At 42.4% G+C, this 26651-nt stretch overlaps 4 protein-coding genes across 4 annotated transcripts in view; 2 read left to right on the top strand and 2 right to left on the bottom strand.

The window, feature by feature from the left end:
* Window positions 1-305: 305 nt before the first annotated feature.
* On the bottom strand, window positions 306-5007 carry SERINC4 (serine incorporator 4). The gene is made up of 12 exons (XM_019801637.2): window positions 4710-5007; window positions 4045-4221; window positions 3698-3876; window positions 3158-3237; window positions 2935-3028; window positions 2457-2668; window positions 2182-2277; window positions 1953-2079; window positions 1475-1547; window positions 987-1035; window positions 688-841; window positions 306-504 (listed from the first exon to the last, which is right to left on the bottom strand). Exons 1-12 carry the CDS (start codon window positions 4806-4808, stop codon window positions 306-308), a joined length of 1539 nt encoding a protein of 512 aa, XP_019657196.1. The 5' UTR covers window positions 4809-5007.
* A 270-nt stretch (window positions 5008-5277) lies between these two features.
* On the top strand, window positions 5278-6735 carry HYPK (huntingtin interacting protein K). The gene is made up of 4 exons (XM_002913175.4): window positions 5278-5617; window positions 5951-6006; window positions 6370-6421; window positions 6570-6735. The coding sequence occupies exons 1-4, from the start codon at window positions 5456-5458 to the stop codon at window positions 6663-6665; spliced, it is 366 nt and encodes a 121-aa protein (XP_002913221.1). The 5' UTR covers window positions 5278-5455; the 3' UTR covers window positions 6666-6735.
* A 1778-nt stretch (window positions 6736-8513) lies between these two features.
* Window positions 8514-21993, bottom strand: MFAP1 (microfibril associated protein 1). The gene is made up of 9 exons (XM_002913174.4): window positions 21915-21993; window positions 16641-16860; window positions 15292-15421; window positions 14834-15021; window positions 14211-14319; window positions 13948-14108; window positions 12490-12649; window positions 9299-9388; window positions 8514-9207 (listed from the first exon to the last, which is right to left on the bottom strand). Exons 1-9 carry the CDS (start codon window positions 21991-21993, stop codon window positions 9025-9027), a joined length of 1320 nt encoding a protein of 439 aa, XP_002913220.1. The 3' UTR covers window positions 8514-9024.
* A 212-nt stretch (window positions 21994-22205) lies between these two features.
* WDR76 (WD repeat domain 76) overlaps window positions 22206-26651 on the top strand; it is a 51774-nt gene continuing 47328 nt past the window's right edge. Inside the window, exons 1-3 of the mRNA XM_002913173.4 lie at window positions 22206-22326; window positions 23749-24162; window positions 24777-25187. Coding sequence (XP_002913219.1) covers window positions 24100-24162; window positions 24777-25187 — 474 coding nt within the window. The 5' untranslated portion in view covers window positions 22206-22326; window positions 23749-24099. The remainder of the gene's footprint in view (window positions 22327-23748; window positions 24163-24776; window positions 25188-26651) is intronic.

Here is a 26651-nt window from a genome sequence, read left to right as displayed (position 1 = left end):
GGGCTGGTGCTGCACTGTCTGCTGGGATCAGCAGTGGTTCCTAAGGTGTTGACTTGGGAGTTAGGTTCTTGAGTTGGGATAAAGATGTAACAGTAGCTCCAGTGAGTTAGACACTCTGCCCATGGCATTAGAGTATGTATGGCCACTTCTCCTATTCAGACATAGTACTGACTTCAGTCTAAAGGGAGATAACTGCCCGTTGTGTCCTTGAGGTAGCTGCTGGGCTGGGCAGTTCCTGAGTCAAGACTGGGAGTATGACCTCCAGGGGACCCCAGTTTGTTAACAGAACCTAGACTGAATATTTGTTATCTTGCAGTACTTATGCGATGGCAGTGTTGCCTGAAAGTAGGAGGTGGCTGGGAGTCCTGGGTGGGGGACCAGCAGAGTGGTGTCATTAGCAGCCCAAGATAGAGGAGTACACAGGCCCAGCATGAGGCAACCTTGACCCAGAAGGTAGCCCAGCTACCCTTGGTGAAGGTCTTTTCCAGTTCTGCTCCCTCATAGCTGTGGAACCAAAGTCTCTGGTTAGAGAATACGTAGGACCTTAACTTTCAGTCCTGACCTACCTCCCTACCAAAGATGATGGTGGACCCATGTGTGTCTCTTGAGAACCCTTAGGACTGGCCTTGAATTGCTCTTCCTAAAATAGGTTTTCAGGAGTATATCCCAGGCCCATTTCCATCCTACCTGAACCAATTGGTAAGGGTAACCATGACGTAGAGTGATGCAAGGAAGAAGACAAAATGGAAGGCAGAATAGCTGTAGGAGAGATGCTGGGCTTGTACTGGAGGAGCTGGAGAGGGCTCTTGGTCAGCTGGCCTGGCAGCCCCACCCCTCTGCCCTGGAGAGAGAGGGAAAGACTGCTGGGAGCAGTGTGGCTGAAACGCTTCCCCTCCTCCACCAGCTTCTTTTGTGAAGGCGCTCCAGGGCTCTTGGGCACTCTGCAGAAATCTACACTTTTTAGGGACATTCTTAATGACACTTACCTTCTGTTGGTTTCACTGTTTCAGGGCAGCAGAAGCAGAGTGAGGGCTTCTGTAAAACAAAAGGCAGCATGTTTTAGAATGACTTTTAAAGAAAGAATGTGAGGGTATCAATATAGGAAACTCCCCTTTGAAAAGATCAGTCTGGTGTTAAAAAGTGGAGGCACATCTGGGTTCAAATTCTAGCTCTAGATATAACTGGCTATGAAAACTTTGGTTAGGATGTTTAACCTTTTGTGCCTCAATTTCTCCATTTGTAAAATGGAGCAAATACCTACCTCACAGGGTTGTTGTGAGGATTAAATTAAATGAGATTATGAATGTAAAATATCTAGCACAGTGCTTAGCACATTGTGGGTGCTTAATAAAAGGTAATAGCAGCTAGAATCTGAGCATTCTGGGTAGAGGTTGGTAGGGTGTGTGTGTGTGTGTGTCTTTGTCTGTGTGTGAGGGGGGAAGGGCATTGGGGATATTGAGCTCACCATCCTTACCTGGAACTCATAGCTATAAACCTTGACAATCCACAAGGGCCCAAATACCTCAGCCAGGTAGGAAGCCTCATTGCTGAGAAAGAAGAGACAGTTCTCAAGCAGGTCCAGTCACATAGCAGGAGGGGTTGCCTGAGAGCATGTACCGCTAGCTGGTCCATATTGGTAATCCTCAGGAGGGTATTATATTCCCAGAGCCTGTTTCCCCCAAATATTTATATAATCTCGTCATGTGAGGGCCCTAAAACCTTTGTACATATTTTTAATTCTCAAGTCATTCTCCCTGCCCCCTTCAACTAATACAGATCATCTGACAAGTGCTATTCTTAGAAATTGTTTCTGTTTATGGGGAACTTTCCTCACTCTTGTCTTGCTCTGAAATTCAAATAAACCATGGTCCCAGACAGTCTCCTGACCATCCTTCTCTGTCCTGGGTATCCTTCCTTCTCTCACACCTCTCCCCCTTGATACGTTTACGCACCAAGCAAAAAGGACACAAGTATACATGATGCCAGCACTTAGCACTGCCAGAGAAGTATCTGGTGTTTGCGATTCCATTTTACTCAGGCCAGGCAGGCACAAAGTGTGATTTTGTCCTTGAAGGATTACTGAGAAGGGGCAACAGAAGAAATTTGGTAAGAACAAAGAGCTAAGTATTTGGCAGGAACGAAAAAAACTTTTAGCATGGGGAGTCCTGGCCCGGTCCTTACCACTTTCTGGAGGACGGCTGGACAGTGCAGAGAAAGTCAGGTACATGATATAGCAGCTGATGATAGAGGCTTGTAGAAGGCCAGAACGGGGTTGCTCTGGGAAGAATGGAGATCATTGCTTTTGTCTACAGGGTAGTAATTTCCACTCATACCCCTATCTACACTTCTCCCTACCCTCTGGGGGAAGTAGACAATTGACTAAGATGAGGAGAGCTAAGGAATTTTTCTATACTAAAGGCCCTCCAGATTTGGAATGTTGCAAGGCATGTACCCACTGAGGTGGATGCAGGGAGCGATGGAGAGGAGGGAGAGGAGGCCACAGAAACAAAGGTGCAGACTGAGTAGCATCTTGTTGAGCAGGCAGCCAGCTGGGTGTGTGTAGTGATGGAACAGGAGCACAGCTGCCACACCTGCCATGATGTAGAATCCCATGGTGGCCAGCAGTACAGCTAGGAACCAGCGGCAGTCCTGGGCTGCGCCTGTCTGCCTAAGGGTGGGAGGTGGGCAGTGGCTTGGGGCTCCCAACTCTTTTTACCCATTACTAACTGTTATCCCTCTCCCAGAACACTGGTGTGACTACCCATCCCACCTAGCCCAAGAGTAATCACATTTCTGAGCTTTTTGGTACTGCTCAGTGGGAAGTTACGGGACTACTGACCTGTCATGCCCTTTGTCCAACCACACTGGGTTGGACAACTTTCCCAGGTCAGACAGTCTTCGCAGGAAGTGCCTTTAGGTTTAGGTGCTCCTTACCAGTTTTTGTTCCAGGAATGGGCAAAGGCTGTGATAAGCACCAGCTGCAGCAGGATGAATGTGAAGCCTCCACAGATGCCAATGTAATGCCAGGCTGCAAGGGGGGGGCACCAATGGGAAAATGTAGCTGACCATGTCTTTACTCCTTGTTTTCCTATCCTCTCTTTTTCTTAGAAAATCTATTAGCTTACTTCTGCTGATTAGGATATGAGATGGAAGGTACCTGGGAAGAGATGCTCATCAGGGATGCAGAAGGCAACAGCACAGAAACCTAGCAGGAATAGCAGTTTGAGGAGCCAGAAGCTGGTTAGGAGACAAAATAAGACTCAAGAAAAGGCAAAGGAGAGTGAACAGTGCCTATGGAGGAAGGCAAAGGAGAAAGCAAAACTATAGGAAGGGAGGGAAGAGAAAACTTAAGTAGGAAAGGAGGAACCAGTCCCACGTGAGAGGGGCTGGAAACAGGCCATCACAGCCTATTCCAAATTCTGACTCTCAGACCTCTACATAATAACACCTGGAGAATGTTTCACAGTTGACAAAGGGTTTGTGTGTAATAACCCCACTGTTATTTCCATTTTAGAAACTAGAAGTTCAAAGAGGGTAAGTATGTGTCTCATGGTCACACAGTAAGTATGGCGGAAGCAGGAACTCAAAGCTGTTTTTGGACTTTTTACACACTTACTTCATCTTGGAATTTCCTTTACTCAGATTATGTCTACTTCCCTCCCCGTTCTCACCCCACCCAAAGTGTATATACACAAACCTGTTATGGAGCTGTGCCCGCAGGCTGGTGGGGGAGTGGAGCTGGATTAGCAGCACAGCCTGCAGCAGGTGGAAGGTGGCAGTTCCTGCACATACTCGGTACACAGCTCCAGAGCCACTGAGCACTGGGCAGTGAGGGTGGCCAAACAGATGGGCACACAACCCCGAGGGCATCTGGATCTGGAGGGAGAGTGCATAGAAATGGCAGGGCAAATCATCGTATATAGAGAGGTACCTGCTTCTCGTGGGTATATCCACTTTGGACCCTACCCCCAATCCGAATCTTTTGTCTGAGGGTTTCTCCTTTTCTCTCCTTTCTCCTGTTGCAACCCAGACCCTCCCACTTACCCCATGTGCCTTCCCCCAGACCCTTTCTACTACTGTCCTTGATAGCAGGAGGCAGCAGACTGCTGAGGACCCCACATGGAGGAGGATGTAGAACAGGCGGCTACAAGTAGACTCTGTGACAAGGGGGCATCTAGAATGGCAGCAGCAGGTACAGGGAACAGGCCCACAGCAGGACACCTGGGGGTAGAGCAGCAAGATGGAGATTTGCTGAGGAAAAGCTTACATTAATGTATGCATTAGATTAACCCATGAGGCTGAATTCCAAAATTTCCCTTTCCCTTTTCTTCTCTCCTTTCACTCAGGAATTCTCAGAATCTGGTTCCAAGCTATTTAGGATTGCCTTCCACTGACATCAAGTAGAGCTTTCATCATAAGAGCTGATGCAGGCTTGAACAGACCTTCCTAAAAGCCTAAGTCACACCTGGCCTCTCACCTTTCTGTAGACCTGCAAATCTGGTACTGGCAAAGTGGGAGGAGAGGTTTAATAATCAGTAGTCTAAGGGGCAAAGAAACGGAAAGGCCTCAGAGGGGAAAGGAAGGCCTATTATCTTTATTGGCTCCTGTGGGTTTTCCTCCCCAGCTTCAGCTACCATGCCCTTCCATTTTTTCCAGATAGTTCTTGCTCTGGGAACGTTTCAAGCCCCTCTGCCCAAGTATGCTCTCACCTGATAGAAGGGAGGATTCACCATGACACTGCTGACTTCAGTGCGTTGTGCCAGGCTGAGAGAGGTGCTGGGGCCTGTGACAGCCTTTGCCCCCACCATCCTTGTCCCAGGGATTAGGCCCAGGTCCACCAGATGGAGGGTAGATGAGAAAGTAGCAGCTTTCTTTTGTCCTCAGCCATGGGCTGCCACAGTGCTGGGGATGGGCACCCGGTCTAAGGCAGAACGGGGAGGGACATCAGGAAAAGGACACCAACCTCCAGGATATAGTAAATGCAAATGTCTCTGTAAAGCTACTTTCTCTAAAGGGCCTTTGGGCCACACAGGCTGTTCTCCCCAGATTAGGGAGCAGTTTGCAAATCTGGCCTCTAGTGGATTAGCATTCTTAATTGGTTTAGGATTAGAAGGCAGTCATCTATCCTGGTTGGAAAGAACTGGTGGAGGGGAATTGGGATGGGATGGAGGGGGTAGAATCTAGGTGAGAAGGTAAGGATGTTGGTTGGGAAGGTCTGGAGTGGTGCCGGCTAGGCGTGGGAGAGGGCCTTGCAGAAAACAACACTAAATCCCCCCAAAGGAAGTCAGAGAGGCGACCCGCTGTCCTGGCTGAAGTTTCTAGAACCCAGAACATAAGCGAAGGTGTGGCCCGAGGACAGCCCCGCTTCTTCCTCTCCGGGCGGAAGTTTCGGGGCAGTTACCGGAAGTCTTCGTGAGGTGGGGCGGGGCCTGTGCAGCGGCACGGAGGGCACGATATGGCTACCGAGGGGGATGTGGAGCTGGAGTTGGAGACTGAGACCAGCGGCCCGGAGCGGCCTCCCGAGAAGCCACGGAAGCATGACAGCGGTGCAGCGGACCTGGAGAGAGTCACTGACTACGCGGAGGAGAAGGAGATCCAGAGTTCCAATCTGGAGACGGTGAGGTTGGCGGTGAGCGTGTCTGGGCGGGCTGAGAGCGGAGGGGCCTTTCAGGTTGTAACTGGAATCCCGGCTCCAGGACGGGCTCCCCGTCCCGTTGGCGGGAGGAGGCAAGAGGGAAACCGTCACTGGAAGCCCGCCGCTTGCGAAAGGGAGCTTGATGGAGATTGTGTTTAAAGTGGCCCTCAGGTGCACAGAATTAAGTTAAATCTAGGCCTTGGTTTCTGATCACTCGTCATCATGAATAGACCCCCCCCCCCGACCCGCTTATTGGCTTTCTAGATTATTGGGAATTGTGGGTAGCAGAGCGGTAAGTAGATCTGTTTTTCTCAGGCCATGTCCGTGATTGGAGACAGACGGTCCCGGGAGCAGAAAGCCAAACAGGAGCGGTAAGTCTTCTGTATGCACGGCCAGCCCTACCAGTTCCTCTCTTTTCCCCATACGAAAATAAAAGCCATCGTTAAGCCTTTGTACCTTGTACCGTTCTTCAGCTCTGTCACCAATTTCTGCATATATAAGGTTTACAATCTTACTTTCTTGTTGGTGGAAGGAAAGGCCTAAGCACCTGCCTGCTGTTAAGACTCGAGAGGAGGGGATGGGGATGTTAGGTGAGGGGGTGAGAGTCATTTTGTATTTTCACTCAACAGTGTTTGTCAGGAGTCCTTTATTTGTAAGGCACAGCTGGGAACGGTCTTTCTGAGAGTTAATGGTGGAGGTAGAGAATGAGGACTAATGTACATGAATATTTGCAGGGAGAAGGAACTGGCCAAAGTCACCATTAAGAAGGAAGATCTGGAGCTGATAGTGAGTAATAATGCCTAACTAGTGTATGGGCAGAGGTTACATTGTTTATTTGGGGTTGTTTACTGAAACAAGTAGAATCAGCAAGTCTTGGTGGCATTTTAATGCCCCAGAAGAGACTTAGGTAACATCATCGATCCTTTTCCTACAGATGACAGAGATGGAGATCTCAAGAGCAGCAGCAGAACGGAGCTTGAGGGAACACATGGGCAACGTGGTAGAGGCTCTTATTGCCCTAACCAACTGATTTGTGCTTTCTCAGACCCACTCACTGGATTATTTTATTTCAATAAAGATGTAGCTTTTTTTTTTTTTTTTGCAGTTATTATCATCTTGGATCAAGTGTTATGTATATTATACTGTATTTTATTGTGGGAAATTTACATGTTGGAATAGAACTGAATTTAAGTAACCCCCTTTCCCCCAGGCCTTAATGAAATCATGTGAAGGATCAGTGTAGAATCATACCTCGACCTCATGTTCACATGCAGTTGCTAGGTGGCAGGCCAGGTTCATTCATCTGACTAGCTTTCAGTGGTATTCAGGACACATTTGGAATCTCAGCAAAGTTGCTGAAGCCCACGGCATGGGTCTCTAGGGTGGTTTATATACCACCAATCTTGTTCATAAGCCACTTTAAAAAAAAATTTTTTTTAAGAACTTGCACAGTGGGGGTGGGTGTTGGGGGACAGAGGAGAGGGAGAATCCCAAGCAGGCTCCATGCCCAGCATGGATCCTGATATGGGGATTGATCTCATGATCCTGAGATCATGACCTGAGCTGAAATCAAGAGCTGGGTGCTTAACTGACTGAAGCCACCCAGGTGCCCTATTCATAAGCCACTTAAGAGTTGGAATTTAGGTATCAAGGTGGAAACATGGTAAGTACAATAAAAGATATGAAAGCTCATGCAGAATTAATCTGTGAAAGACTTTGATATATGAAGTTGATTTAATTGAATCTGAACTGCCACAACACTATACCTCACTTTCCATTTCCTATCCTGGAGAGAAGACAATTTTACTTTAAAAGTTGATCAATCTTTGGCCAAGTCATCCTTGCTGAGCTTCTGTTTCCCCAAGTGTAAAATGATACATACCTGATAGGTTGTTTTAAGAACTGAGAAGTTGGTGAATGTGAAAAGCTTGGCCTAATAGCTGCCTCAGAGTGGACACTCAAATAGCAGCTATAAACATGTTCTTAAAAGAATTTCAATGTCTTATTCTCATTTTGGCTTTAGGGTAATTCTTAGATTGTATCCCTTTGGCACATACATAAGTGACTTATACTCATCTTTATGTGTTTATTACCGCATAGTAATTTATATTCATATTCTTATTTTAGGACACGAAAAGTTTGTGACTGTTTCTTCCAGTGGGGCAATTAAAAGATGGGGAAAAGACCTTGGCCATCTCATTTTTTTTTTTTTTTTAATGTAATTGAGAAATGGCCTTCCCACCGATTAAATGTCATTCCTTATAACCCCTAGGACTCCTAGTGCTCTGCCATGTGCATGGTGGTTATGTAATAAATATTAAGTGCAAAACCACTGAATTTAACTCTACTTTGATGTCATTACATTGCAACCTGGAGAACACTATACCCTCCTTGATATATATAAACTGGGTGTGGAGGATACTGTTAAGTACTTGGCTTCTCCATTTCATGGGTCAATTTTTGTTCTAAATAGAGCTATATTTTAGACAGCAAAGAAAACCATACATATATCTGCTCATAGAGTAAATCTGGGTGCACTAAGAGCACAGCCTGTCCAGCATCTTAGTTTGTTTCTGAGATCAAAGGTGATGATCAAAATGTGAAACACTCTTTGCTCAACAATTCTCTGCTGTCTTTTAATAGGTAGATTCTTATCAGCCTACAGATTTTATTTCCAGTATAAGAAACCTCTACTTTTTAAAAATTATTATTTATGGGAGAGAGAGCGAGAAAGAGCGGGGGGGAGGCAGAGGGAGAGAGTATCTGAAGCCAACTCTGAGCGAAGCATGGAGCTGTATGTGGGGCTTGATCCCACGACCATGAGATCTTGAACTGAAACCAAGAGTCGGATGCTTAACCGACTGAGCCACCCAGGCGCTCTTAGTGTATGATTCTTTTATTTCTTGACACACACACATAAATGGATCAAAAAATATGTTCACTTAGAAAAACTGACTCCAACCAAAAATGCAAGACAGATATCCGTGAGCTTAGATTTACTATAAGGCAGCGTTGTCCACTTACACGCCTATGTTTCTAACCCAAGCTAAGAGGCTGGAAAAAGAAATCTGGAATAGTCCCAAGTGAATCTGGGAAGGCGGAGCAGTGATGAAACGTAAGATTTCTCAGAAATGGTTTTAACTGGGGAGCCTCTGATCCTACCTGGATAGTGCTTTTCTGTGGGTTTCTCAGCATGAGTCCAAACCTCACAAAGCACCTTCAAAGACTGGATTGCCAGTATGGTAGTAGGTCCAATAGTCCTCTGGGACACAGTATGGCAGTAGGTCCAATAGGCTGGATACAGGGGCCATGTAAATAATGGTAAAAGCAAATCAAGGACCAGATGCTGAGGCAGTCCTTTGTGTCTCACAGCTGGAAGTAGCTGAACTCTAAGTAGTTTTTCTCTTCTTGGCAGATGGCCGTTCAAATACATCTCGTACCCCAGCTGCCTTTTGTTTAAAGAACTTTGTGTTCTGGGCACTCTCTTGGCCCCATGCTGAGTCAAAAGAGGTGGTGTCCTGATCCACAAGGTGGGTGTACTTGGTGCGACCAGAGCGCCCGAAGTTCTTGACCTGATCAAGGAAGGACAGATGATGAGTTATACCATTAAACAGCAAGTCCTCAATACATAACTTTTCTCTCATGTTCTAAAGTACCCCATACCTGCATGACTTTCGGAAGAATGGTTTTGTTGAAATGATCCTCCAGGGTGGGTGCACTGAAATCTCTCTTGTATACTTCTTCATCCTCATCCTGTGAAAAGAGTCTTATCAATCTTGCGGTTTTCATTTCCCATATATTCAAACCACTAATTTATTAACCTCTATGACAAGGGATACAAAGAATGAGGGTACTGAACCTATTCAAGAGCTTACATCTAATTGAGGAGATGATACTCCTTTTTCTTTTTGTGTTTTTTTTCCTTCCTAAATGTGGACGTTTCCTGAAGGTTGGCTGTATTCTCTCTGCACTCAATATGTTCATTCAGTCATACGACTTCAACTCTGTAGAAGCCTCTCAAATCTCATCCTGAATTTTCTACTGCCCATTGTATAGCTTAGCTTAGATATTCTGTTGGGACTTCAGACTCACATCTAAAGTGAAAATCATTTCCCTAACCTTTTCAAATCAGCCTCTTCCTGATTTAACTTCTTTTAATAGGACCAACATTTTCTCAATTATCCAGATTCAAAATTTACATAAACTTTGTGCATGAGTTGCCACTTATAAATTCTAATTCCCTGGGTTATTAGTTTTTCCCTAAAATCAACCTTATACATTGCCACTAGACTAATGTTTCTAAAACACACCCTCATACCTTTGCCTTGCTCAAAAACTTCCAGTGGTTCTGTTTTGTTAAATAAGCACAACTCCTCTATAGTAGCCCAGGTCAAATACCATATAGCTGTAATCTTGCCATTTCCCTTTACAGATGATGCTTTTTGCCTCCACTCCTAGTCCCTTCACCCGGAATGTCTTCCTACTACTCAAGTCTATACATCTTAAATATGCCCTCCTTCATGTTATCCCTTTCCATCTCCTACAAAGTAAAACATCTCCCCCTTCAGAAGTCTCACAGTATTTTCACTCGTTCTTATGTCATAGTATAGTATATATTTGCCTTAGCCCCATTTTTAGGTTGTAAGCCATCTGAGGGCAATAATTATATATCCTGTAGCGGTGTCAAACAGTAGTGCTCGTGGGGCTCCTGGTTGGCTGAGCTGGTAGACCATGCAATTTTTTTTTTTTTTTTTTAAGAGAGGAAGAGAAAGAGGCAGAGAGTGGGGATGGGGCAGAGGGAGAGGGAGAACCCTAGGCAGGCTCCACGCCCAGAGGAAAGCTGAACATGGGGCTCGATCTCACAACCCTGAGATCATGACCTGAGCCTAAATCGAGAGTTGGACACTCAACCGACTGAGCCACCCAGGTGCCCCTAGACCATGCAACTCTTAATCTCAGGGTTGTGAGTTCAAGCCCCACGTTGGGCTCTGCGTGGAGCCTACTTAAAAAAACGGGCACCGTGGCACAGTCAGTTAGGCGTCTGACTCTGGGTTTCAGCTCAGGTTGTGATCTCAGGGTCGTGAGACTGAGCCCCACGTTGGGCTGTGCACTCAGTTCAGAGTCTGCTTAAGGTTCTTTCTCCCTCCCGGGGCACCTGGGTGGCACAGCGGTTAAGTGTCTGCCTTCGGCTCAGGGCGTGATCCCGGCGTTCTGGGATCGAGCCCCACATCAGGCTCTTCTGCTATGAGCCTGCTTCTTCCTCTCCCACTCCCCCTGCTTGTGTTCCCTCTCTCTTTGGCTGTCTCTGTCTCTGTTGAATAAATAAATAAAATCTTTAAAAAAAAAAAAAAGGTTCTTTCTCCCTCCCTGTGCCCCTCCTTTCATGCTTGCGTGTTCTCTCTCTCTAAAATAAATAAATCTTTAAATCACCCCCCTCAAACCAAAAACCAGTAGTGCCCTTTACACAGTAAATGCTCAAAAGGTTATTTACTTAATAAACTATATATAAAAAAATAAGTATAGAGAAGTTACAAATCAACATATAAGTAAAACTATAATGTTAAGATACAAATTACACATGTGGTGAAAGAATTAAAACAGTACCATTTTGGTTAAGGAAAGCTTTGTGGAAGAGCTGAGTCCTTCAACCAAACACACTTTTGGAGTATTCTCTTCAGCTACAGAAAGGCTTTAAAGGTAAGACAGTTTTTGTGAGATCTACTTTTCTCCTTGTTAGACGCTGAGTCCCTCATTTAATCTCAGAAGATAACTTCATTCTCCTTATCCAGATGAGGAGAGTTCATTCAGTATGTACACCAAAAGACTTTTACATAACCCTTTCCTTATGTACCTTAGTCAGCAATGCACTGCTTCTCTGAGCAGCTTTTTAAAGCTGCTCAAATGTGTAAGCATTTGTATGACTTTAAAGCAATAAAGAAATAATTCATAATCTCCAATGACTCCAGTCTAGAAAACTACATAAGCTGGGACACTACATAATAAGCAAACATTTCGGCTGAGTAGACTGAAACTGATTTTGGAGGGGAGTAAGGAACCCTCCACTGAAGTTTGGATTTTACTGCTATCTATAGTGAAAGGCAGGAATCTAGCTGCAGTAGGGATTTTTAGGGTTTGATATTATAGCATTTGAAAAAAATGAGTCTTCTTGATTAAAACTCATGTAGCATCAGGTAGTAATTTAACAAACGACATGCTAGTACAGTAATAAAGGCAATCAATTCTCCGATTCCCTTTCCTAACATCTCTCCATTAACAAATTATCACTGGTATAATCTAAATAATTTGGAAGAAGTCTCATCACTTAATACAGGGTTAACAGATTGCTATTCTGACCTTGGTCTTTACATGAAGAACAAAATCTTGATAGTATTACACATAATGGTTAGATAATAAATCATTTTTTTGGTTAGTTAGGCTTAGTCACTTTCTGTCAGCTCAAACTGAGGTGAATTAAATGTCTGCCTCCCAAATATTTGCATCAGTGAAATTTCTTACTCGTCTATGAATAGTGACATCTTATTTATTTTGGGGATTTAAACAGTCTGTATCTATCCATATAGTTCACTATCTATTTTTAGTTCCTCAGTTCTTCTATTACACCATTTTCTCCTGAGAGCTGGGGCCAAAAGAACAGTTGCTGCTACTTCTAAAATCCTGTTGCCAATGCTTTTTCCCATTGGGTTTACATTCTTCAGAGGCAAAAAGCAAATGAGAAAACTGACCATTGGCAAGTAGGAGTAACATCCCAGGACAGTTTATTCTTGGGGGGGAAAAGAACTCAAAAGTTCTGAGTTATTTGTACAGCCCAACCTTCCCATTCCCTTTTCACTTACCATGAAGAAGGCACCCCGGTGATAATACTTCTGTAAGAACTTATATTTGCCCTTAACAGCTTTGTTGGTAATGACTTTGCCATTTGCCCGAAGCTCAGCTCGCCTCTCTTCCTCAGTCAGGTTTCGCATTCGTTCAATTTCTGCCTTCTCCTTCTCAAGCCTATGCAGAGAACAAAACTATTTATTAGTATCGTTTCAGCTTCAGAGAGACTCAAATTATCTGAATACAATGCAGTCCTCATCTCCAGGACTACTCACTTTAATTCTAGCCACTGCCTGTTAGGAATTAGGATCAGGAGCCCAAAAAATAAAAAAGCTGAGGTGGTCTTCATTATTGCAAACTTCCAAAAGTTGATTCTAGCCTCTATAAGGTTCAGAAATACTATTACTGCTTGGTTATGCAATATTAGTAATTCCCCTTCCCTAAAAAGCCTACTTGGCTTTTAAAAAAATCAGAATTTAACATAACTGTGTTAAGATTTTATTGGTTTTTTTTTGAAAGTAATTGTATATGTGCTTACATGTCACAAACTAAGGTTTACCATCATTAATTAGATTGCAGTGACTAACTCTTTTTGGGGGAGGGGGGTTACAGATCCTCTTTCTCCAGAAAAATAAAATACACGTTAATTTTATATACAATTTTAAAGGGTATGTGGACTCCTTGAAACCCAGGATATAAACCTTAGAAACTGCAGGCTGAGGACAGCGTTTTCTATTGATGGTTTCCCTTTGTAATCTGGGATTACCCTCTCATTCCTAGCAATTTTCAAGAATGGGTGCTGCAGCTCAGAAATGATTCTGCTCTAATAATAATGACTGTGGCATTATTTAAAGGCCACAAATTCTTCCCCTCAGAGTATGCATGCCCCTTTGCAGAAATGACATGTGAGCCTTAAAAGACCTCGTGTTTCCACTTTTGCCCTCTTGGAATACTGCCATGAGACTGTTATGTGAGAAAGCCAGTCTAGCCCACTGAAGAAGTAAGGCTGTCTAGCATTAACTATTGGACATGTGAATGAAGCCATTTTGGACACTCTAGCCCAGCCAATCCTCCAGCTGGATGCAACTGCATGAGAGAGCCCAGGTGAAACCAGCAGAGGAACAGCTGAGCCAACTCAAAAACTGTGAGGAATCATCAATTGTTTCAAGTCACTAAATTTTGGATTGGGTTTTTATGCAAGAATAGATAACTGATAACAGTGAATAACATCTGTGTGTCTACTAAAAAACTGCAGGGAATATCAGCTGGCACTCTATCACAGAGAAACACTGACAAAGTGTTTCTTTTCCCTGATTTCATTGTAATAAGCCACATTCCAATTATGGAAAACTCACTTGCAGCAACCATAAAGAAAGCTGGAACGGAACTCACAGGCAGTGTTCAGCCTCAGAGCTACTCTACTAGGAACCCGTCCCAATACCGATACTAATCTCTAGGTCCATCTTATTACTCACGCTTCTCGATCTTCTCTGTCCCTCTTAATTCTTTTTAGCTCCCGAACTTTCCATGCCTCATATTCTTCCTCATCATTTTCATCATCAGTATTGAGAGCATCCAGTGCAGCCAGGGACCGCTTGTTCTCCTCCAGCTCTTTCTTGGTCTCCTCTTCTACAATCTGGGTAAGGAGAACAATTCACCTGTTGGATTTCTTTATTTTCCTCAGACAAACCTAAATACACTCCTTGCTGTGTGCAGTCCTCACAGCCACTCCCAGTACCTTGAGTGTATACTTGCGCCTCTCCTCAGCCATGCGTTTTGCTTCCTGCTCCAGCTCCTTCTGTTTTAATGCTTCAGCCTCACGTTCTTGAACTGTTACTCGGTCCTTCCTGCAACACAGAAGTCCTGTTAATTGCCCAAAGCCCTCAGAGTGGAGCTCTCTGTCCTCTAACTCAAGTCCCATCCAAATCAGACAAAGCCCAACAATCACTGGCTCTAATTTTTTGCAAAGAGCCAAAACTGGGAGTCATCGCAGGTATTCAGAGCATTAAAACTCCATTCATCTTTGAGAACTGCCTGACGAGCAAGAACCTGCTGGACTGTAAGTAGTAGGATTTCTCGCCATTAGGAATTCACTCTTCAAGTTTAATTTTGTGCTTTATGGGACCACGGGCAGATTACATGCTCTTTAACTGGAAAGGGAGATGTGAAAACAAACTCAGGCTCTCTGTTAACACCAAGATATTCCTCAGCAAATATTCTGTACAGGTAGGGAACTGGGCAGAAGACTTTCACTCAGTGCTGACATTTTCAGAAGAGCATGAGATAAAAAAAGAGGGTTCTATCCTTAGACCTGGCAAGTAGTAACTATGTGGATTCAGGCCTGGTTTGTGAGATACTTACTTTCGAATGAAGACAGGTTTAAGGCGAGGCTCCATCTCATCTTCACTGTCTGTGTACTCTTCATACTCAGATTCTGATTCTGACTCCTCCCCAGAACGTCCCTCATCTTCCACCTCCATGACTTCCATCTCTTCATTTTTTCTCTCCTGTGCTCGTTGACGCATCATGCCACGGCGCCGCTCTATTTCCTATCAAGTCACATGTCCAAGTCAGTCAGCCCAATGACCTGTGCTCTAAGGCAGCTTTTTATTTTCCCCTCATCACGTTTAACAAATTCTGATATGAGTAAATACAACTTATATCATTTACTTTCAATTCTATCTCCAACAAATAGGGAACCCTGGATCAGAGTTCTGCCAAAAGCAGCAAGCTTGTTGCCTTTGGGACCTCAACAAAGGAGAACAGGCCCCAACTTTTTCTTAGGCCTAGAAAGAACTTCCCATTTTCCTTTTTTATACCTCATCATCAATTTCTTCCTCTTCTTCCTCACTGCTATCTTCTCGTTCCATGCGCCACGCATCTCCTTCCACTTCTGAGTCACTTTCTCCTACCACTTCAGGTTCCACTATTTTCCGATGCCGGGCCAATCTGAAAAACAGCATCTTCAAGTGTAACACCAATATCACAAAATTGAAAGAGCATCAGCCACATTTCCTTAGTTGTAGAGAACCTGGAGGTTACATTTGCTTTTATTAATACTGAGGTCTTGAGAGGGGGAAACTGAGATGCAGGCAAAAGAAAATAATTCAAAGTGTCAGAGCAAATAGTCAAGTTGGACTGAAGATGTTAGATGTACGCTGAGGCATAATAAGGCATTGCAACAAACATGGGTGCGCTGGGATTGTTTTAGAGCTCCAAGTAGTTCAGTTTCAACATTAGATTGTACTAGGTTTCTTTTCAGTGACATTGTATCTTTGTGAAACTGGATTTTTGGTAGCTGCATAAAAAGCAAGTACTGCATGCAGATGAATATGGAACAGGAAATGAGTGACAGTGCCAATCTGATTCCAAGGTTTGAGAAGTAGTCAGTGTCCAAAAGGCACACAAACCCCACTAATAAGTAATTATAATTATGTAAGAATGAAAAAAATGTGTTTTTTTAATGCGTATTATATTTTTCAAATGGCTTTAAATGTTAAGATAGGACTATTTGTTGAATTATTTGGATCTAACTACTTAATAAAACAGACAGACCTGTGTAGGCCTAGGAGCTCCCTGAGAAAATTCCTGAGACAATATGAACTGTGAAAGTTTGGGATCTCTGGTCTACTTTGTATGGTAATGTCTCAATCAACACACAACATATGAAATCCTTCATTGGGAGGCTCCCTTTCCTACCTACCTGAGTCCATTCATTCATCAGGCCTTTTTTTCTACTTCATTGGTATCATTTCCTCTCATTAGCTTTTAGGATAATTGAGTGAATTAAATCAATTTCTCAAATTTTAAGACCCCCTCCAGCCCCCCAACAAACCAACCAATGGTTTGTGTTTTCTAGTCCCTTAGTGAGTTAATTAGGGTCTTTGGACCAGAGGTAACCTGCTGTTTACTCGTTGCCACTTGCTGGTTTTATACCTTTGGTCATGTTATCTTCCTGATCCCTTTGTGCCTCAGTTTCCTCATTTATAAATTGGGATTAATAATCTATACCTCAGAAGGTTATTGGGTGGATTAGAAGAATTAGTAAATGAACTTGGAACAGCGACTGGCACATAGTGAGTACTGTGCAAGTATTAGCTATTATTATTGTTGTTATTAACTAACTTGTGGGGGTTTAGGTCCAGGGAAACATAACCCTAGTCATTACCTTTCTTCCACATCTTCACTAATACGGTTCTGCAAACGCCGTAGTCGAGGGTCACTGGATGAATCCTCCTCCTGTTCCTCAGGCTCTGCTTCTTGTTCTTTGGCTTTCTTAATGAACTGAAATTCTTCATCCTCCTCATCTGAGGACTCCATAGGGGCATAGTCTGGCCTCTTTCCCGACACATAACGTTTTACCTTCACTTTCTCCATGGAAATCTCACCTGGGTGATAAAGATAACTTATTATGTTTCAGTAGCTTCTTTCCCAATGTCCTTCAACCTCTGCCTTTGCAGGTAGAGCCCTATACTCCTCGTAAACAAGAGTTCAAGCAGGAGAAGAGAGCCACTATCCAACCATCTATTCATCTAATAGTGTTTTCCCGCCAAGACCAAGTCATGGGAAGCCATTCTTGTGAATACCAACACCAATGATTAAGAAGGCTAGCTTGAATACAATGAAGTGGAGGAAGACAGGCGGTGAAACAACAGAAAAAATTCCCCGGAGACAGGCAGACTACATCACAAATTCATGCTATTCCACCTCAACCATATTCTTAAGAAAATTATTTGTAACAGTGCCCAGCACATAAGGGGGACTTAAGTGGGAACAGAAAATTAAAATGCTGCTCAATCCCTCTTTTAGTCCCTCTGGAATTTTCCATGGCAGCCTTTATATCACCATATAACTCATCCTCTAATCGTACCTACTTCTACCTTTTCTTTTAGCGTATGTGCTATCAACTTGCAAGATAATGTCTCTCTCTTTTTAAAGATTTTATTTATTTATTTGAGAGAGAGAGCAAGTGAGAGCGAGCAAGCATGAGCAAGGGGAGGGGCAGAGGCAGAGTCAGGCTCCCTGCTGAGGACCCTGGGATCATGACCTGAGCCGAAGGCAGCTGCCCGAGCCACCCAGGCACCCCAAGATAACATCTCTTTTACAAACAGTAACAATTCCCGTGAATAAAGTGAAAACTAACCAAAACATTTTATAAGATGAATATAATTTTGATAACCAAACTGGACAGTTCAAAGGAAAACTTTAGGTGAATTTCTCTTAATAAACATACATAAAGTACTAAATAACATAAGGGCAAATTTATTCCAGCAATGTAAAAGCTAACAAAAAAATTCTGAGCCATCATGACCTCAAAGGATTTATTAGCTCAGGACCACAAGGATGGCTTAAGATTAGGAAATTAATAGGGGAAAATGTAATACACTATTTAAAGTTTATATATTTAAAGTCACATAATCTTAACAATAGACACAATAATCATTATGCTTAATGATAAAATATTAGAAGCATTCCTTTAAAAACCAGTGGGCATCTTTATGTTGTCCCTATCACACCTTCTAGTCAACATTTTATTATGGTTCTAATTAGGACAATAAGAAAAAGGAGATGGGGCATCTGGGTGACTCAGTTGGTTAAGCGTCTGCCTTCGGGTCATGTCATGATCTCAGGGTTCTGGGATTGAGCCTCACCTCAGGTTCCCTGTTCAACGCAGGGAGTATGCTTTTCCTTCTCCCTTTCCCCCAACACCCCACTCATTCTCCCCCCCTCCAAATAAATACAATCTTAAAAAAAAAAAGAAAAGAAAAAGACATAAAAGAAAAAGAAAGAAGAAACTGTCATTACTTGCAGACTATGATTACCTATGTAGAAAATACAAGATAACAAACAGGCAAGCTAAAAAAAGAATTCAGGGAGAATGCTAAATAAATGGTGGATAAAAATAAGTGTACCTATACATTAGCTACATAAATTAGAAAATAAAATTTAAAAATACTATTTACAATAGTAACTAATCTACAAGATACCAAGGAAGAAATTCAACAAATGATGTACAAGGCTTTTCAGAGGAGAAATATATAATTACATTGGAAGATACAAAAGATCTAAATAAATGGAGAAATATATTCAAGTATGAGAAGATGGCAACTGTGTCCAAGTTAATAAATGCATGACCTATAACTTTAATGCTATTCCATTAACAGTTGTCCCCAGGCTGATTCTAAAATCACATGGAAGAATAGGCGGCCAAAAAGAACCAAGACAGTTCTGAAGAAAAAGGTGAGGCTGAAGACTTTAACACACTTCACCAAAGAAGATACACAGATGGCAAACAAGCATATTTGCTTCAAATCATATGTTGTCAGGGAAATACAAAATAAAATGATATGCTACTGCACGTGTATTAGAATAACCAAACTACCGAGCTCTGACAACACTGAATGCAGGCGAGAATGTGGAAAAACAAGAACTACCATTTGTTACTGGTGGGAATGCAAAATGGCACAGCCACTTTGGAAGACAGTTTGGCGATTTCTTATAAAACTAAGCATACTCTTACCATATGATCCAGCAATTGCACTCCTAGGTATTTACCTAACAGTGCTGAAAACTAATGTCCACACAAAAACTAATGTCCACACTGATATTTATTTCAGCTTTGTTCATAACTGCCAAAACCCGGAAGGAACCAAGATGTACCCTGCTAGGTGAATAAACGGTAGTATGTCTAGATGATGGAATATTACTTAGTGCTAAACAGAAATGAGCTATCAAGCCATAGTAAGACATAGGGGAAACTTACATACATATTACTAAGTGAAAGAAGCCAATCTGAAAAAGTTATACGCTGTATGATTCCAAATACATAATATTCTGGAAAAGGCAAAACTATGGAGACAGTAAAAAGATTAGTGGTTGCCAAGGGTTGGGTGGGGGGAGGGATAAATAGGCAGGGCACAGGATTCTCAGGGCAATGAAAATACTGTGTGTGCTACCATAATAATGGATGTATGTCCTTATACTGTATTTGTCTAAACCTATAGAATACACAATGCCAAGAGTGAACCTTAATGTAAACTCTGGACTTTGGGTGACTATGATGTGTTAATGTAGATTCATCAATTGCAACAAATGTTATCACTCTGGTGGGGGATGTTGATAATGGAGGGGCTATACATGTGTCGGGGCAGAGGGCATATGGGAAATGTGAACCTAAACGTGATCTAAAAAAATAGAGTCTCAGGGCACTCAGGAAGCTCAGTCGATTGAGAGTCTGCCTTCAGCTCAGGTCATGATTTCAGGGTCCTGAGATCCAGCATCGGGCTCCCTGGTCAACAGGGAGTCTGCTTCTTCCTCTCCCTCTTGCTCAAATAAATAAATAAAATCTTGGGATGCCTGGGTGGCTCAGTTGGTTAAGCATCTGCCTTTGGCTCAGGTCATGATCCCAGGGTCCTAGCATGTAGCCCCACGTTGGGCTCCCTGCTCAGCAGGGGGCCTGCTTCTCCTTCTCCCTCCTGCTCCCCCGGCTTGTGCCCTCTCTGTCAAATAAATAAATAAAATATTAAAAAATAATAATAAAAAGCAGTGGCGAATAGATAGGCTAGTCAAACAATGGAACAGTAGGGACAACTGGTTAACCGTAAACAGTAAAATTAGATCTCTAATCCCACACACACACAAAATTCCAGATGGATTAAAGACCCATGTGTGAAAAACACTTCTTAAACACTTACATCCCTACTGGATTATAAACTCCTTAAATTAGATCTGTCTTGCACAATTATGTATTCAATCCTATTTAGTATATACAAACACTTAGATGATAGAAAATAATTATAATTTGAATATCTACGATCTCAGTATAGGGAAGGATTTCTTAATAGACAAAACAACACAAGCTATAAAAGATAAAATTGATAAACCTGATAACACTAAAATTAAAAATGACTATGAAACAGAAAACTCCACAATTAAAGTGAAAAGACAAGCCAAAAAACCAAAACAAAACAGGAAGAAGATGTGACAGATTTGGGATGTAGAAAAACTAAGTAGAAAACGGGTAAATGACAAAAACAGGTAATTCAGAGACGAGAAAACCTAGAGAGCTAATAAATGCATGAAAATGCTTAGTCTCACTAATAATCAGGGAAATGGAAATTAAAATGAGATATTTCATGATTGGGTGAAATTTAAAAATCTGATACAACCAAGTGTGCAGATGAATATACAGGGAAATACAAACTTAATGCTCTCACAACCCATTGTGGAAAGCAACTGGCACAGTTAGTTACGTTGATGATGAACTTTTAGGAGTTTACCTTATAGAAATTCTTAAACAGTGCACTAAAGAGACACATTTAAGAATGACAACTACAGGTGGTGCCTGGCTGGCTCAGTTGGTGGCGCATGTGACTTGACTCAAGGTCATGAGTTTGAGACCCACCTTTGGCATAAAGATTACTTAAAAAAAAAAAGGGACAACTATAGCACTGTTTATAATAGAAAAAAACAACACAACAACTAACTGTAGGAAACAGACTGTGGTTTAATTATACAATAGAATTTATAAGTAGTTACAATGAATCAATTAGTGCTATTATGTATCAACGGATACTTCTCAAAAGCCACCTTGAATTTAAGAAAAAAGGCAAGTTGCACAAGAATAGGTACAGTATATTAAAAAAAATCTCATATTATTTTCCAAAATCCTTCCTGAGAAAAGGGACTCTTTAGGCCAACCCCCCAAACATGTTGTTCCTTCTATCTGCACTGGAATCCTACTTATCCTTTAAGGATCAATTTATATGCCACCTTCTTCAAGAAGCTTTCCTTGATTACCTCAATCTGAAGAAATTATTCCTTCTCTACCTTTCCACATCATTTGGTTTATATCACCTACGTGACAGGAATCGCACACCGTTTAGAATGTGCCTCTTTTTACATGTCTCACATCTACTACAATATGAGTTCCTTAAGGTTAAGGGCACTGCCTCACACAAATGTGTATTCAACTTAATACAGTCACAGCGTTGGATGAAAGGAATAAAAAAGTTTGACAAGACACGGTTCCCGTCTCAAAGACGTTATGAACTTATGATGCAGTAGAGGGAGACAGACACGTAATGATAAGAGTTATAAAAGCAGAAACAGACTGCTATGGATAACAAAAGAGGGACTGTATCCCCCACAACGCCCTGCAAAAGCAGGCACTCACTATGTTTATTAGTCTAATCAGTGGAGGCCAAGGGAAGAGGGATGCTTCTTGCTGTGAGGGCAGGAGACGAGCGATAGGAATAAGATGCGATAGAAGTGGGTTTTCCCCCCTCAGGCAATGCGATCGGGTGCGAGTTTGATGGGAAAAGTCGAAGAAATTAGGGGGCAGGGTCTTAAGGGTCGGAGGGTTGGGGTGGTCTGCTGGGGTAGGTTTGGAGTATGCTAAGGAAGAGGTAAGATCCGACTGGAAAACGGCTCAGCACCGTACCTTTCTCATTGCGAACCGGGACGGCCCCAGCCGTAGACTGAATGGGCGGTTGTTTCATGAGTGCGCTTGGGACCGACATGTTGATGGCAGCGGCGGTGACTCCCGAAACTTCAGTGATTCCAAACAGCTAACAGTAACAACGTCAACGAACAGAAAAAAAAAAAGAAAGAAATCCCTCTTCTCCTAGAGGAACTGGACACCGCTGCGCGACAAACAGAAACACCACTTACGGCTGAGCTAGAGAAACCGGAAATATGCGACCAGAGGATTGTGGGATTGTGGGCGTCGAGTCTGTTACCGCGCATGTTCACAGGCGGCTCCAGCGTACTCAGTCTCTCAGTGCTTGGACGTCGCTTCTGGCGGGAAATTGCTTCCCATTGGGCTTTGCCGCTAAGATCCTGTGGCGACCCAGGTCCGAATTACGGGTTTCTTTTGTTAGCTTGGTTTGAAGCCGAGGAAAATGGGATAGTGATGAATAAGGAATTAGGCAGATAGTGAAGGGTAGTTTGTCCAGACAGTCGAAAACTCAGAATTGGAGTTTAATGAGAGTAGAAGTCCAGCTAATAACCCCCGATTAGCTCAGTTGATGAGGCTGAGTGGGTTGTGGTGAGAGATACTGTTGGTCACGCGAGGACAGCTGGTGGTGATTTAGGCCATTGCCATGAAAAAAAAAAAAAATCCCCCAAGGAGCCTGGAGCAATTCCTGAAGTCAGAAGTGTGCTTTTTGGCTTTCCAGTTTTTCAGTTTTTCAAGACCATCTATTAAAACATTCCTGGCTAGACAGTGTTTGTATATAAGTACATGAGTAATTATTAAGAACTTGCAGTGTTTACTGTGCTTAGCTCTCTAAGGAGTATGCAATATTGCTTAAAGGCTTGAATTTTATTTAGGAAGTCTTCTAGGGCTTCGTAACGGAAGCACACAATTTACTAGCTGAGTTTGTAAAAAAGAAAACAAAAACAAAAAAAACAACCCGGCTTCTTGGAAGTCAGAGCACATTTGACCATAGAAAGGGTTTCATAAGTGTTGTGGTAGGGAGAGATAGGACAGCATGAAGAGTCTTGAAGTCCAGAAATAACATGGGATATATTAAACACTGAAAAGTTTGATTTTATCAGTAATTTTTGAGTCAAGGAGTGGTGAAAGTTTGGCAAGAATCAGATCATGGAGGACCCTGATGTTACTGTTAATAAGATTAGTTCTCAAATTATTTCACCTGTGTTATGATTGGGTCTAGGCTGGGAGAGGATATAAAATTGGGCAAATCTTGAGCAAGAAACAGTGGAGGACCCATGTAACTAACCAGGGAAACAGTTTTGGGCTAGAAAGAAAAGGATCTTAAAAATAGAATAGGTAGAAATTTCTATTTTGAATTTAACAGCTCCAAAACCATGCTGTCCAGAGGGAGTAAATATGATGAGAAAACAATTGTTTTGACTCAGGGCAACCTAGAGAATAGGAAAAAAAAAAAGGTTAATATGGCTGTGACTGTAAGAAATACAGGGCACTAAAATCTTATTTGTTACCGTGTGATACAAAAACGGTTTGATTCAAAACTTTCCCCCAGCCTTTGGGCTTTGTAAGGCCATCATTAGGATCTTAGTTAACTGGTGGTCAGCTGATGAGGTGATATTTAAACCAGCTTTAAGTTATCAGCTCTTGAAAAAAATGAAAACGCTTTCTTTCCTAGGAAGAAGGTAATATGGTAGCCATAGGGCATAATTTCCTGGTAGTGAGAATATAAGGAACAAGGAGGCCCAGGTAAAGGCTGCCTGTTGATTTCTATTTTCTAGCCTATTCATATGGCACCTAAGTGCGTCTGAATCTTTTCCAGGCTCACGTTACAAGACAAGGTGGTTTTTTTCTCAGCAGAAGCGCCAGTGTTTTTCAAAGCGAGATACTGGCATGAGCAGCATCAAAAATACCAGGATCTGAGGTAAAAATATGTATTCGGTCCAATCGCATCTCTATAAAGAATTTGTTTGGGGTGAGGCTGGTGAGCTTGACACGTACCAAGACGACCGTGACGCCCGCGTGCCCCTCCCCCTCCGGCCAGCTGGCGTCAGAGCCCGTCTGAGCCGCTCGCCAGACCCCGCCCCAGCCCCGCTGCTCCTCCCCTTCCCCCTCCCCGCGCCTCCCTTCGCAATCTTGGCGGGAAGACGCCAGCCGCTAAGCGGCCGAGAAGATGTCGGGGTCGCGCGCGGCCAGCGAGGAGAAGGTGGGCTCCAGGCAGCGACACCAGATGAAGGTGAGAAAGGCTTGTTGCTTTCGGGTGTGCTCCTGCCGCAGTGTTCGTGAGGCTTTGCCGGGAGGGCACGAAGACTTGGCACCCACCACCTCCACGCACCGGAACTAGTTTCCGCTCCTTGGGGCACCTCTCAGCTTAACGGGTTTTTCGGCGGTATTTCAAAAGATAATCGGGCATCCCGGCCCTGTTTTCCTCAATGGAAACTCGGCATTCAGCGTCGGGGAAGGTTATTGTCAATAACCCCAGAAATAGGGTCAGGATGGGATCAGGGACTCTGCGTTTGCCTTTGAGGCAGTTACTGTCGGGTTCCGACTCTGGAGTCAGAAGCTGACAGTTGGGGTAGTCTCCTCACGAACGTAGTGATTATTTTTACGTTATTATTGGTTTGCAGAGTCATGGGTTAAAAAATGTACCCAGTATAATAAATAATTAAATTCAGGTTAATGAGTTAAGTATCTAGATTTTGGTGGGGGAAAAAAGTTCTCTTACAGGCTATCAGTTTGGATTTATGTTTTCGCTATGAAATAGGAATTAGATTTATTTACACAGACCTGTAAGAAAAGGCATAGGATCTGGGATTCTAATGCTTTCTTTTCTTTTCTTGACCTGATTAGGTGAATGAGTGTAAAGAAAACCAAAACATCACTTGTGTATCTCTGAGACCAGTACAGACTACAGTTTTAGGAAAAACACCCAAGGTGTATCTTGTTCCCTTTTCACTCAGTAATTACAAGCCAGACCAGCATAAGTACCCCAAATACCTATTGGATAAGAAGTCTAACAATGAAGTTGCATGTAAGAAATTTAAGAAGACTGAAATAAGGAAAACTTGCAGAAGGATTTTAACTCCAAGGATGGAAGGCACATCTTCCAAGGCAGAATCCACTTTGCAAAAATCATCCTTAGATGTTTATACTGAAAGTGACAAGCAACAACACAAGAGCACTTCGGATACAGTGATTCTCAGTGTTGATATGGAAAGCAGTCAGGATCTAGACAGTGATGAAGATACCACACCAGGCCTGGTAAGAATTTAATTACTAGCTTATTCAAATTTTTCTCATTTTCACATTTGAAGTTCTGATAAGCTAAGGTTATCCAGGGTTTATATATGTTTAATTGAAATTTTATTTTTTGAATGTTGAACACACAACTTCCTTGGTTAATTTTGCTCTTGGTTTTGATTTGTCAAGGAGAGGATTGACTTAATCTTCATTCTATTTCCCTTTTTCTTCCTCTCAGTTTATTGCACATATTTTTGGGTTTACTTACACTTCATGGTGTCTTGCTCACCTTTACGTATTTATGCATAATATGCCAGAAGAAGTTGGCCTGTGGGACATACGGCATTTGAGTGACCCTTGATACGAGGGTAGGAAAATCATCATTAATTGATTAATATAGCTAGATAATATTTCCTCTAAATACAAAAAGGAGAAAAATGATGGAGTAGAGAAGATATATGAGAAACATTTATTAATTCTGTTGAAAATAATAGTTTGAATCAGTTTAAGGAATTAGGCATCTAATTTTTGTACTTCTATTGCCTATCAGGAATGTTGTACTTCATTTAAAGTGACAAATTTTGTGCGACAATATAAAACCATACCACATGTTAAAAGTTAATGGAACAGAAGATGATGATAGGGGAAAGGGAGATAGGATAATTGTGGTGGTGTTCTTTTGAAATAGGAATTCAGTTTACGCTTTACTGTCTCAGAGGACCTTTGGTGGGACAGTGTGGGTAAGTCATTTGTGCATTGGACTGGGGGTTGAAAGCCTAGGTTTTAGAAGTGGCTGCTTCCAAGAAACTTTGTGTTTTTAAGCAAATCACTCTACAGTGAGCGGATTGGATAAGATCAGTGCCTCTCAAACTCTAGCCTGTATCAGAATTTTCTGGAGGGTTGTTAAAATTCCATTGCAGGACTCTACCACCAGAGTTTCTGATTCAGAAGTTTTGGAGTGGGGTAAAAAGTTGGCATGTCCAATACAGTTTTCTAGAGATGCTCTTGCTGTTGGTCTGGAATGTCATTTTGAGAACCACTGGATTAGATTATCTCTTTGGCCTCTTCGACTATATGATTCTGAGTATATGAGGCTAGTGCGCAGTAGATTATATTTTTTAAAATTTATTTAAAAGTTTTTAAAATTGTTTTTTAATTTTCATTGTAGTTAACATATAATGTTATATTAGTTTTAGGTATACGATATAGTGATTCAACATTCTATATACTACTTGGTGTTTATCATGATAAGTGTATTTTTAATCCCCTTTACCTATTTCACCCATCCCCCCCACCTCTTCTCTGGCAACCATCTATACTCCGTAGTTAAGAATCTGTTTCTTGGTTTTTCTCTCTCTCTTTTTTCCTTTGCTTGTTTGTTTTGTTTTTTAAATTCCACATTAGTGAAATCCTAGGGTACTTACCTTTCTCTGACTGATCTCTCTTAGGGTTATACTCTCTAGCTCCATCCATGTTGTTGCAAAT

The sequence above is a fragment of the Ailuropoda melanoleuca genome, chromosome 5 (genome assembly GCF_002007445.2).
Source record: "Ailuropoda melanoleuca isolate Jingjing chromosome 5, ASM200744v2, whole genome shotgun sequence".
NCBI classification, from domain to species: Eukaryota; Metazoa; Chordata; class Mammalia; order Carnivora; family Ursidae; genus Ailuropoda; species Ailuropoda melanoleuca.
The sequence above is the reverse complement of the archived record's forward strand: the minus strand, read 5'-3'. Positions and strand labels throughout refer to the sequence as shown.

What these genes read in the sequence shown, in the direction of transcription:
- SERINC4 (XM_019801637.2), bottom strand. Translation starts at nt 4,808, where the DNA reads ATGGTGGGGGCAAAGGCTGTCACAGGCCCCAGCACCTCTCTCAGCCTG. An exon ending in TGAATCCTCCCTTCTATCAG is followed by an intron (nt 4,222 to 4,709) that starts GTGAGAGCATAC and finishes CTCTACCCCCAG; the next exon opens with GTGTCCTGCTGTGGGCCTGT. An exon ending in TTTATAGCTATGAGTTCCAG is followed by an intron (nt 1,036 to 1,474) that starts GTAAGGATGGTG and finishes TTTGTTTTACAG; the next exon opens with AAGCCCTCACTCTGCTTCTG.
- HYPK (XM_002913175.4), top strand. Translation starts at nt 5,456, where the DNA reads ATGGCTACCGAGGGGGATGTGGAGCTGGAGTTGGAGACTGAGACCAGC. An exon ending in CAGAAAGCCAAACAGGAGCG is followed by an intron (nt 6,007 to 6,369) that starts GTAAGTCTTCTG and finishes GAATATTTGCAG; the next exon opens with GGAGAAGGAACTGGCCAAAG. An exon ending in AGGAAGATCTGGAGCTGATA is followed by an intron (nt 6,422 to 6,569) that starts GTGAGTAATAAT and finishes CTTTTCCTACAG; the next exon opens with ATGACAGAGATGGAGATCTC.
- MFAP1 (XM_002913174.4), bottom strand. Translation starts at nt 21,993, where the DNA reads ATGTCGGTCCCAAGCGCACTCATGAAACAACCGCCCATTCAGTCTACG. An exon ending in AGGAAGAAATTGATGATGAG is followed by an intron (nt 15,022 to 15,291) that starts GTATAAAAAAGG and finishes GTGACTTGATAG; the next exon opens with GAAATAGAGCGGCGCCGTGG. An exon ending in GACAGAGAAGATCGAGAAGC is followed by an intron (nt 12,650 to 13,947) that starts GTGAGTAATAAG and finishes TTCTCTGCATAG; the next exon opens with GCTTGAGAAGGAGAAGGCAG.